We start from the raw sequence: 12,784 nt of genomic DNA, 5'->3' as shown, positions 1-12,784 counted from the left end.
CTATTTTCAGTTACGTGAATAAGATACTTTATCTTTTATGCTTATTGACCATTAGCTACTTAAAGCTATTTTTAACTCATAAAATGGGAATTTTTAAAAGGGACCAAAAGGAAAAGAGGAATCCTTTCATTGTCTTCTCACTACCTTTATTAGAAAGAGAAAATATTAAAAAGCTCTGAGATAATTTTTTGCCCTTATAATCTAGGAAAGGGATACAAGTTCATTGGTTTCCAATGCCTGGTTGAGAGACAACAGACACCATTTCTACTGAAATGGACAGCTCCTCATGGGCCAGGTAACTCAGAAATCACCTAGTCTACCTATCATGCTACCGCAAAATCCCTTATATAGATGAGGAAGCCAAAGCAGGGGAATTTAAGTGATTCAAGGTCAGGAAGCAAATAAATGACTTGAACTAAGGTCTACGACTTTGTCAGATTATCCTAACTCCCTGTCAGCAGGAAAGCTATCTTACAAGAAAGTTATTATGAAGGACTCCTCCTAATATTTCATTCAAGTGTGTGGCCAAAGGGAAGCTGAGATTGAGATGGCAATTTCAGGATCAGATTCTCTCACCTCCATTCTTAGACCTCTTATAGCAACTATGGGATACTTTGGGTCCCCTTGAGAAATCTCTGTTTTATAAGGTGAGATAGCTTCTGTGTAGTGAAATGATCACACAATATTTTGTATTATTAGTACAAGTGGATGGGTCACATCCCTCTCCTAGACTGAAACAGCCATGAAGGCAGAAGGGATCTCACAGCTCAAAGGTTTATCTTCATCAAAGTTATATAACTGTAGTTCACTGCATAGAGTTTGGTACATATTATGTTTGCTGAATTGGGAAGGGGGAGGTCATAGTGAGAAGGACAGTATGGCAGAGGGCTGAATTTGGAGTTAGAAGATCTGGACTAAAATCCTTTCTCTACCAGTAAAAACTATGTGACCATAAGCAAGTCAATTAACCTATCTAAGCCTCAGTTTCCTTATCTATTAAAAGAGGTAGTTGGACTAGGTGATCTCTCTCTCTTTGTTTTTTAACCATGACATCTATAATTTAATTTGCAAAGTTAGCATTTGCACATTAAACCAGATCACTTTCATTCCTCAGAGGTCAGAGACAAGGAATGATTTACAGAACCAATTCTTATAACAGAAAAGAGGAATGAGAAAAATGATAGAACCTTATTTTAAACATAATTCCATGGGACAAGGCAGGTCACCTGACTAGCTAGCTTCTCCCAGGCTTTCTTAATCCTACCCAGGAATTTTTTCCTTTTACAGGTAGTGCCTTTTGCAACCAGCAAGTGTACTGGGAAAAATGAACTTGTGGTTAATGGTTAGCAGTGACTCCTCATCTTCCTTAGGAGATTCTCAACTTAGACTCTAGTTCAAGAAAAAAGCTTATCTCCTGAGACTAGGAGAAAAATACTTAACCTCTGGCTAATCTTTCTCCATCTGCTGGAAAAGAGAAACTTAACCTCTTGTCAACCCCTCTTTATGCTAGCAATGGGAATTTAGTCTTTTAAAAAAAGAGTAATTGTATGATTATTTTAGAATATCCTATTCTAAATTATCTGTTACAAAATGATAAAGTCTTCTCAATCTATCTATTCACTAAATCTATAGGTAATCTAGATTGAAGACTATCTATGTTAGTCTGGCTTAGCTGTTAGGGATGGCTTTTCCTAAAGAAAAGAGTTAAATCCTATAATCAAACTAAAAATAAGTCCACGTAATCAATATAAACTGATCTACTTTTTCACTATCTAGTTTATAGAATAAAGGGCATAGGCTTTTTATTACAGCTCTAAGATATAGCTAATTAACATACATACAGTTCTAGATCCTAGAGATCCGACATCAGAGGGGAAAAAATAATTAACCAGATAAGAGAGCTGAGGCTGTATCTCCCTCTGGTGGTCACAAATATAAACAATGAAACACTCAAAGCTTGACTTTTAACTACCCTGAGTTTTGCCTCTGGCTTGTTCAGCAACGTTTCTCAAACTTTTCACTTCAGATAAGAACATTAATCCAATCTACAGCAAAAGCTCTTCTGTCTTTGTTGTCCAGAAGTGAATTCTGGGAACACCAAATGAATGGAACAGCAGTTGAATGCTGGAGTGTGATATCTAGGGCTTTATTCCAGTGTCTCAAGAAAATGGCCAAAATGAAGGCTAATATTATTAGTGTTTGCTCTTCTCCTTTTCTAGCATGATATATGACAGGTGTTACTACATTGGTGGTTGGGGGAGGATTGAGGAGGGCGAAAGGTGACCATATCCAATATTGAAAGGTCAATTATGTCAGGCTCACACAGGCAGTATAGGATTCAAAGCCAGGTCTTTCTTTTTTGTCACATCACAAGACCTATGCTGATTGATAGAAAACCCAGGGTAATAGCTTTATACTAAATGACATAAAATTGACATGTTAATGTACGATCTTCCCTTATATCACACACAGTTAAATTAAAACAAGCCTATCTTTTGGCAAAAGGAAGTATAGACAATCTACATCATCATTTTTAGCACTTCATGACCAACTGGAATATAGAAGATCAATAAACAAACTCTCAAAGGGGGCTTGACAAAAAAATGACCACATCCCTGAAATCAGAGGTCCTTAGGGGAAATGATGCCAAAATCTCACCTATGCATTTAAAAAGAACTGAAAGGAATGAAGGGTTTCTTACCGTTCCAAGTATTCTTCATCCAGGTTATTGAAGCCTATTGAAGGATTTCGGAGATGATTCTGTATAGACACAAGATCGTTGCTTTCCAATGCCTGGTTGAGCAAAGCAACAGCAGACAACATTTCTACTGCAATGGATAGCTCCTCATATGCCAAGTAGTTCTGTTAAAAAACATGTCAGTGTTGAGAAGTTTCTAGGTATTACACAAACTATCATTAAAAAACAAACACCTCATTAAGCACATTTCTGCCAATGGAGCTGCTACCAGAGTTCCAGAAAACAAAATGAATAGTCAAGGAATAAGAGTATGATCCATAATAACATTAACAGCTGATAATTTTACAAGGTGACTGTGAAGATCATGTGGAATAATGCTACATGGAGCTGGGGCTTAAGGAAGACCCAGCACTTTAAGATTTAAAAAGCTTTTGCAGGCAACAGCTTAGGCTTAGATGATTTTCAAAGTCAATCTGTTTTGGTAGATTAATGTTAGTAGTATTATCCTTATTTTATGGATGAGGAAACTATAATTCACAGAAGTTAAGGGCCCAATCAATGCATCATGACTACTAAATTTCAGAGCCATGATTAATGTTGGAAGCATGGGTAGAGAAAGGATAGAGAAACAAGAATAGTTTTAGCTGCAAGGAGATAGAGAAACCACATAGCTCCATCCAATGAATCCCAAGATCATTGGGAATAAGCTGGCAATACTGAAGGTGCACTGTGCAGTATTCTACAAATGGACCTTCAGAAAATCAATTTCATGCATGACTGGGTCTGCCTAAAAAGTCTGGCACTGAAAGTGTCCATCAGTATTGGGGGTGGACTAAGGTCATAAGGGGACATTTAATCTCTCAACTCAGTGCTGGAGGTCCCAGAGTTTATCAGTGCTTAGACCCAGGCTCAGCATTCTAGAACCAAATAGAAATAGAGATAGCTGATCAACTAGCTGTGTGGTCTTACAAAAAGCATCATTACATATCTGTTCTCTTCTTTACTTATTCTTTTTTTTAGTTTTTTTTAATTAGTGCCATTTGTTTGTGAAGTAGTTTCTTTTTTTCTCTTTTTAAATTTTTTAAATGTACATCACTCATTTCTACAAGATTTCTGAATTACAAATTTTCTCCCCATTTTTTCCTACCCACCACCCCAACACAGCGATCCCACTGAATATCCCCTCCCCCAATGTGCTCTCTCCCATACCCCCTCTGACATTCCAGTAGGGCACAGTGGATCTCTATGCCTCAATGCCTGTATATCTCATTTCCTAGTTACATGTAAAATAATAATAATAAGTATATATATATACTTTTTGGGTTGGTTTTTTTTTTTTTTTTGCCTTTTGGAGGGCAATTGGGGTTAAGTAACTTGCCCAAGGTTACACGGCTAATTTTTTTGTGTGGGTGTTAAGTGTCTGAGGCTGGAACCAAACTCAGGTCCTCCTGACTCCAGGGCCGGCGCTTTACTCACTGTGCCACCTAGCCACCCAAGTATATATATTTTTAAACATTTAATTTTAAAACTCTGAATTCCAGATTCTTTCGCTTCCTCCCTTGTCACCCACCCTTACTGGGAAGATAAGCAACTCAATATAAGTTGTACCTGTGTAGCTATGCAAAACATTTCCACAGTGGATATATTGTGAAAGACTGACTATATTTCCCTCCATCCTAGCCCACCCCCCACTTGTTCTATTCTCTACTTTGATCCTGTCCCTTTTCAAAAGTGGGTGCTTCCGATTTCCCTCCCCAACCCCACCCAGCCTGCCTTAGCTTCCATTATGCCCCCTCTCTTCCCCTTCCCCTTTACTAGCCTGTAGGGTGAGATATCCTATTTAATGTGTATGTCATTCCCTCCCTAAGTCAAATCCAATTAGAATAAGGTTGACTCTTTCCATTTTGCCTTCCTGTTCTTCTCCTCCAACAGTCTTCCCTTGCCTCTGCTATATGAGATAATTTATCCCATTCTGTCTCTCCCCATCTTTTCTCATTATATTCCTCTCTCACCTCTTAATTTTACCTTTTAAGTATCATCCCTTCCTATTCAATTGGTTCTGTGCCCTCTGTTTATGTATACCTGTACACATATATACACACACTCACACAGGTATTCATACACCCATATAACCTCCTATATAAACATATATACATATGTATACATACATATATACATACATACATTTCTATTCCCTTCAACTATTTTCATACTGTAAAAAGTTTCATCAGTTACAATTATCATTTTTCCATGTAGGAATACAAGTAGTTCAACTTTGATAAGTTCGTTATGATTTCTTTTCCCTGTTTAGCTTCTCTTGCTTCTTGTATCTGAATGTCAAATTTTCTATTCAACTCTGGTTTTTTATCAAGAATGCTTGGAAGTAGGGGGGGCCAGGTGGCTCAGCAAGTAAGAGCACTGGCTCAAGTGTCGGGATGACCTGGGGATCAAATCCAGGCTCAGATACTTAGCACCACACCCAGAAATAACTGGCCGTGTAACCTTGAGCAAGTTACTTAGCCCTGATTGCTTAAAAAAAAAAAAAAAGAATGCTTGAAAGTCCTCTATTCTACTGAATGATCATACTTTGCCTTGAAACATGATACTCAAGTTTTGCTGGGTAGGTGATTCTTGGTTTTATTCCCAGCTCCTTTGACCTCCAGAATATCATATTCCAAGTCCTTTGATCCCTCATTGTGGAAGCTGCCAGATCCTGAGTTATCCTGATTGTGTTTCCACAATACTGAAATTGTTTTTTCCTCACTGCTTGTAATATTTTCTCCTTGACCTAGGAACTCCAGAACCTGGCTATAATATTCCTAGGAGTTTTCTTTTTGGGATCTTTTTCAGGAGGTGGATTCTTTCAACCTCTATTTTGCCCTCTGGTTCTAAAACATCAGGGCAATTTTCCTTGAGAATTTCTTGAAGGATGATTTCTAGGTTCTTTTTTTGATCATGGCTTTCAGGTAGTCCAATAATATTTAAATTCTCTTCTGGATCTATTTTCCAGGTCAGTAGTTTTTCTCATGAGATATTTTAAATTGCCTTCTATTTTTCCATTTGTTTGGATCTGTTTAACAGTATCTTGATTTCTCATGAAGTCATTATTTTCCATTTGCTCCGATCTAATTCTGAAGGAATGATTCTCTTCAGTGAGCTTATGAGATTCTTTTTCCTTATGGCAAATTCGGCTTTTTAAGGCATTCTTCTCCTTATTGCCTTTTTGGGCCTCTTTTGCCATTAGAATTAGTCTAATTTTTAAGGTATTATTTTCTTTAGTTAGGCTGTTGACTCTCATTTCATAATTTTCTTGCATCGTTCTCATTTCTCTTCCCAATTTTTCCTCTACTTCTCTTATTTGCTTTTCAAAATCCTTCTTAAGGTCCTCTATGGCCTGTAACCAGCTCATATTTTTCTTTGAAACTTTTGGTGCAGGAGCTCTGACTTCACTGTCTTCCTCCTGTTCCATGCTTTGATCCTTTTTGTCCCCAAAATAGGAGTCTAATTTCGGAATGCTATGTTTGCTTTGTTTCCTTTGCTTGCTCATGTTGCCACTCAATTACTTGACTTTTGAGCCTTTTGCCACAGTAGAACGCTGCTGCCAGAAAAGGGAGTTTTATCCCAAATGCTGGGGTTTTCGCAGCTGCTGGAGCTATTAGTTGCGTGCCCTCTCTGAAGCCTCCACATGCTCTGGCAGAGTATTCATATACCCCAGAACCTCCACTCTAGACAGCAATACAGATCCAGGCAGGTTAAAGCAAGAGTGATTACCCCTCAGACTGGTCTCTTGGTCGCCCTACAGTCTTCAGACCAGGAGCTCTAAAGCAGCCACGAGGTGGGTGGCTGCATGGCAATGGAGCCTCAGCTGCTTCTCACCCTGGGGGCAAAGGCCAGACCACACTCACGAACTCCCAGGTCCCAAAGTCCACACTGTACGGACCTCTCACGTTGTCCTTAACATCTATGGGTTGATAATTCTGGAAACCACCACAGCTACTGGTGACCTGAAATCCCTCCAGCCAGCAGCCGATCAGGCCACCCTGAGGCTAAAACCTCAGGCTCATGTAGGGCTGGGCTCAGCTCCCAGAGCGCTGCACTGGCCACTTCCTGCTGTCCTCAGCGGGAGGTTAGCTGAGTTCTGTAGCTCCAAAGTTTTTCTAGAGTCATTTTTTACATGAATTGGAGGAGGTGGAAGCTGAAGCCCTGTGGAAATCCTGTTTCTACTCTGCCATTTTGAGTCCACCCCCCTTCTTTACTTACTCTTTATGATTCCTTTTCTAAGGTGATCAGACTACATAGCATTCAGTCTAGACACTTTACTATGGACCAGTTAACAGTGGAAGTCTTCATGATACTCAGTCATAGTTGCTCAGTGCTCACCTACATGGTTCTTTCATGTCTGTTGGCTGGGTGGTGGCTTGCCATAGGCAGATTGAATGTCAATCTATCTTCTCTAGAGTTAGAACAGAACATTATCAGTCAATTCCTAATCACTGTATTAAAAAAGATAAGGGAAAATATCTACCTAGACCTGGATCACACCAGACAAGTCTTATACAAACATTTTAAGCAACTTTTTGTTCTTTGAAAGATCTTAGCTGGAAGAAACTGGAATATGTTGGCAGGGTCAATAAATGACTTTTAAAACAGCTCTGGGGGTTCATGAGGAGAAGGCAAATGATTAGATAAATTCCACTCCACACAACTGTCCAGAAACCCAAAAGGTTTAGGCCCAAAGGCAAAATTCAAAATGGTCAGAGAGGATACAGGACAATAGAAATAGATTAATTATATAATTGTAGTATGACAAGAAATTGCTGTCTCTCTCAGTTTACCCCAGAGGAAGCTGCCAAAAACACTGCAGACTTTGAAGGTTGGCCAACTATCAAGAGGCCCTTTATTACATATGGTGTAATATGTGCATCTGACTTATGATGCACAATAATACAAACTCCACTCTGGGTGAGTTGGTATTAAATGTTTGTTGAATATACCACCACAGTTATTTTTGATTTGTGCTTTGAGATACTTATGCAGACTACTGGTAGTAAATTAAGTTGTGGAATAAGGACAAGAGGATAGATAGGTATTTGTTTAAATAAAAAGAAATCAATGGAACAGCAAAGACAGAAGTAAACATATTTGGGAGAAGAGGAAAAAAGGGAAACCAAAAGATTTTTTAAAAAATATTTATAGCCACAGTATCTAGCTCTATGTCTATGTCAATAAATTATATCCATCATTGGATCTTAAGTTGCTTGAAGAAAGGGATTGTGTTATTTTTTTTTATTTCTATAGTTACATCACACAATATAGTGTCTTATACATGGGAGGATCAAAATGGGTTTTTACTTCACCACTACAGCCATCAGAGAAAAGATGGCAGGTACCCACAATCAGTAAGTCTTCAGAAAAACCACTAACTTATAGAAGTGGATGGTGAAACCTAAAAATTAATAAATAAATGTTAAAAAAAACAAACAAACAAAAAGAAGAAAAACCACTATCTTAGAGATAGAGAAAGTCAGTTATTCAAGTGTCAGGAATGTTAGAAGTAATTGCTATTGTCATTGGGCAACTTTGTCAGCAAAAAGGAGTCACACAGATAACTCATCATTTCTACCATGGAAATTAGGAGACAGTCCCTTATAAAGACAGTCAACTTTGCTGTAAAAAAAAAAAAAAAAACAACAGCCATCAGTCAGGGGAAGGCACACCTGCAAAATTGATGATCTCAGTTTCTATGGGTATGGTGAATGAGGGGAATATTCCTCCCCCACTTCCTTTTCGTTGTGGGGGTGGTTATCAAGTGTGATAATGCGGTAACAAGGGGTTATACTGCATAGTCCCAGAAGACAAAATTAGAATTAACGTTAGAAATTATAGAGATGGATTCCAGCCCAAAATATAGAAATATTTCTAACAATTAGATAGGAACAGGAGATAGAAAATGGATCTGTGACATCACTGACATAGGAGCTCCTGGAAAATTGTCCAAAATTTATGATCATAGAAAGGTGCCCAGAATACAGAGTGGTTAAGTGATTTGTCTAGGATGACAACAACACTGCAAGGTAAGTGTTGTTATTATCCTCATTTAACTGTAGAGGAAACCAAGGCAAAGAAAGGTTAAGTGGCTTGCCCAGGTTCACACAGATAGTAAGCTTCTGTAGCCAAATTTGAACTCAGGTCTTCATGATTCCAGGCCCAGGGCTCTACCTACTGCTTGTTGGGGAAGACTTCTAATGAATTATTGCTTTAAGTAGAGAGCAGGCAGATTCTATGAATGGCCTGACTGCCTTGTGGGATTTCATCCCACTCTAAGATTAGATGAAAAACCAAATGATCCATACAACATCAGTTTTAATACTGTTCTGCTCTTTTAACCAAGTACTCTATCCACCCTTGTACAGTCACGTCGGGCTCCACGTAGCCAGAGTCCTTCTGGTCTTACCAAAGCATTCTGTCTTTGAAGGCTGAACAGTTCGTTCTGATACATAACAGCAGCAAAAGGATGAACAGTAGGGAGCTGGGCCTCTGGTTTCATGAGTGCCGTCACGGTGTTACTGGGAACACCTTCTCGAATCACAGCATTGATATGTTCAACAGCAATAAGCCCTAGAGAAGAAGGATATGGTAAGTTGCAGTGAAAATTTAATTTTCTTTCATTTGTGTTGCTTCCCCATTATGTCTCTTTATGATTTGTGTTAGAGATCACTACTCTTTGGGGAGGGGGTGGAGCTAGCCTAGTCTTTCTGCATAGACCATACTATGTGATGCCAGAAATAGGAGGACTCATTAATTTTCAACATGAATCCACATACCAGTTAATGCCACATACCCTTTTAGCCTATCAAACTATTATCTTATAGGTATTTAAAAAGACTTCTATCTATCAAAACACTGTGCCTAAACTAGAAGTGTTTATCTGGGCCTTTAGGGCCAGTCTCATGTCTCATCTCATACAGGAAACCAAACCTGACTATTCTAGCCTTCAATAATCTCAGTCCTCTAAAACTGTACAGAAGTACAACCTATAACTGGCAATTTGTCTCTTAATTTTGTATAGTACTATACTGTAATCTAATGTTCCATATGTGTTCACCTTGCCTCCCCAACTAAACTCTAAGCCATTTGAAGGTAGGGAACAAAATCATGCCTTCCCCTATAATGTCTAAAATATTAGTGGAATTGATTATTTGCTCAATATCTGTTTTGACAGTTATGAACAGAGTTATAAACATGTTTTTACTTTGCTTCATATCTCAAGTGTTTAGCAAAGTACCTGGCACACAGTGTTAATAAAAAGCTTCTTAAGAAGTAGACTGATTAGTAATAGATATTTTTCAGAATACTTTCCTCCTATCGTGTTCTACAAAGTGTTTTTTAATAATTTTTTTCCAGTTACATGCAAAGACAAATTTTACAATCGTTTTTAAAGAAAGCATCATTTGTAAAAAAAAAAAAAAGTATTATTTTTAAGTAAAAATATCTGTAAGTACAGATACTTATCACAATTTTTAGATCATTTGCAAACACTTAAAAACAAAGGTTGCTACAACTAAGCCACACGCAATTAAAGTGTCAATGTCTTTAGATATACTGCAACAAATGCTGTGAAGACAGTTTTTTCACCTTTTTTTCAAAGAAAAAGGATCTTTAGACAGAGCTATAGTTTCTTTGCCTGTAGACCAGGAATAAAATCTAACAGGTTACAACAAACTAAACTTTAAGGTTTCCAGGGAGGACATTTGGAAACATGGATTTGGCATGGTTTTCAGAGAACATGGAACAGAATGAACTGTTGCCAACTCCTGCCATCAGGGAATAGAGTCAAAGACAAAAGTAGGATTCCATCCCTTTAAGGCAGATATTTAGGCAGCCCTAATAAAACTTAACAGAGAAACTGTAGACCTTTTCATCACTTGTCCTCTTGCTAACAAGTCCAATTGCAGGCAAGATTACCTCTAACCCACTCCTGACAGATGGAAATTTATTCTCTTTCTAAAGACATCCAAAAGGAGCCTACACACTTCCTCTGTAAACCATTCCAGTGTCTGACATCACTCACTATCAGGAAATGCTTATGTCTAGTCTGCATCCATCTCATAGCCAAAAGTTAGTCTTTCCTTCAAACAAAGAGTTATGAAAAATGAACACTTCATTAATCTCAGAATGAACATGTCAGGTAAAATTACTTTGGAAGGAAACCAACTTGCTATCCTTACATTTTATGGTTACTTCCATACCTTTATAAATGGAGTAAGGTTTTCCATTCTTTCTAATCCTTTAAAGGGAGAATCATCTCTTTTGCTAAGCATGACATCAAAATTAATGGATCCACACACCTAGGAATGGATCCGCACACCTAATAGAGTCAAATGTTATTGAATTACAATCTGCATGAAAAGACTAGCAATACATGCCCTTCTCCCACAACCAAGACCATTAATTCTGCCTTCTCTTGTAATATCTTGTAGGAAAAGCAGATCATAATTAGAGAACAAAGAGAACACAAGAGCCATGCCACGATGGTATATGAGTGCAGTTCACACCAAGCTGAAGCCTCTGGCAAATGGATTAGTAGAGATGACCATAGAAGCCTGTCAGATCCACAATCACTACATGTTTCTGTAAATTTCAGACTCCTTAAATTTATATTTGAAAAATAAAGCAGTCTAATCTTTCTAGGTTGAACAATAGCTTATATTGTAAAAATGTTTAAGTGAATTATCACTCACTATCCTTTGTGAGACTTGACTACAATACATTTAGAAAAAAAAGGATTTTTTTCCCCAAAATTCAGTTTTGGTCTTGTTAAAGTATACATTATCAAGTGAGGAGAGATCAAAGGCTTCAAAATGTTTTTTTTTCTATATCAAAGCCATCAAGTCACGCAACACTGTTTAATAATTTAACGTTCATATCACTATTACTAGCCAAAATCATTTCACTAAGTTATGAATACCTTTTCAATTTAAAAAAGGAGGGGGAAAATATATAACCTAACTTGAAGCAAATTAGCAGCCAGGCAAATTAGGCATTGAGAGCATCAGCAAAATGTTGTAGTCATGATGCATTTTCTTTTAAATTTGAAAGAAAATCTGATTCCTAGAATCAAAATAGTGGCTTTAACTCTTCAAAAAATAATGTAGGCAAAATACTATTACAGAATGTGCTCACTAACTTTATTATGAGCCTTGGATACCTCATTGGCAACACTAATTTCTTTCTGTACTTCATTTTTGTCTAGCATAATGGAATACCTGACTTTTTAACCTATCAGAAAGAGAAACTTCAAATGATGCTTCAAGTGAAAAGTATTTGACTGCTGTCACACTGACAAACCGTTTTGTTAGAATAAAAGAGAAAACAGTAATGTGCCCAAAGTTAGGTGCTGCCTTAGAAAAAATGAACATTTTTTCAAAGAGACTCTCAGAAGGTTTTATATTCCTACACTATCTTCCTATATATGGTAGTTCTTTTTTTTTTTCTTAAAAAAAAATTCAGCAATACAAAATTATATATAAATTTATTTCCCCTTAACGAATATCTGAACTTTTTTGTGGTACCATTAGAATACCATTTTAATAGCAAAGCATTTCAGTTACACTGACACACATGCATTAATCTTGGGCTTTAAAATAATGAAAAACTGCAATACAAGTCTGCAAAATTCATCCAAAGGTAGTACAAAGGGCACACTGGGGTCTGTTGAGGCTCCAGGATACATGGGCAATTTAGATTCACTTAAGTAGAATCCAAATATAATTCCTTACTGTCTCTACTGGAGCTCAGAGTGAAGTGACTTGTATTAGTTGGGGAAAATGCAGGCTGAGGCATCCAAGCTAGCATATGCTTATTTTAATTACCTGAGTTTTCTTTTCTTTAGAATCACATATCTGTACTAGGTACCATGAGGAATTTAGCTGCAGGATTCCAGAAAGGTTCAGAGCTGTATGATTCAAACCTGCCACCAGTGTGTGCCTTCATCTTGCCTGTCAACATTCTCATTGACTTGGACTAAAGCTATGTAGGCTGAAAGAAAACAGTTCTTACACACTATGACCTTTTTGGAGTGGAGAG

General features: G+C 37.6%; 1 protein-coding gene across 1 annotated transcript in view; it reads right to left on the bottom strand.

Annotated features, from left to right (window-relative positions):
* Positions 1-12,784, bottom strand: part of IQGAP2 (IQ motif containing GTPase activating protein 2) — a 369,993-nt gene that overhangs the window by 120,913 nt on the left and 236,296 nt on the right. Inside the window, exons 10-11 of the mRNA XM_069096257.1 lie at positions 9,153-9,316; positions 2,702-2,862 (exon numbers count right to left, since the gene is read on the bottom strand). Of these exons, the coding sequence (XP_068952358.1) occupies positions 2,702-2,862; positions 9,153-9,316 (325 nt within the window). The remainder of the gene's footprint in view (positions 1-2,701; positions 2,863-9,152; positions 9,317-12,784) is intronic.

This window comes from Petaurus breviceps, unplaced genomic scaffold (assembly GCF_028583685.1).
Source record: "Petaurus breviceps papuanus isolate PSGF00001 unplaced genomic scaffold, PetGlider_PUasm1.0 229, whole genome shotgun sequence".
Taxonomy (NCBI): domain Eukaryota; kingdom Metazoa; phylum Chordata; class Mammalia; order Diprotodontia; family Petauridae; genus Petaurus; species Petaurus breviceps.
This window is presented reverse-complemented; position numbering and strand designations above follow the sequence as displayed.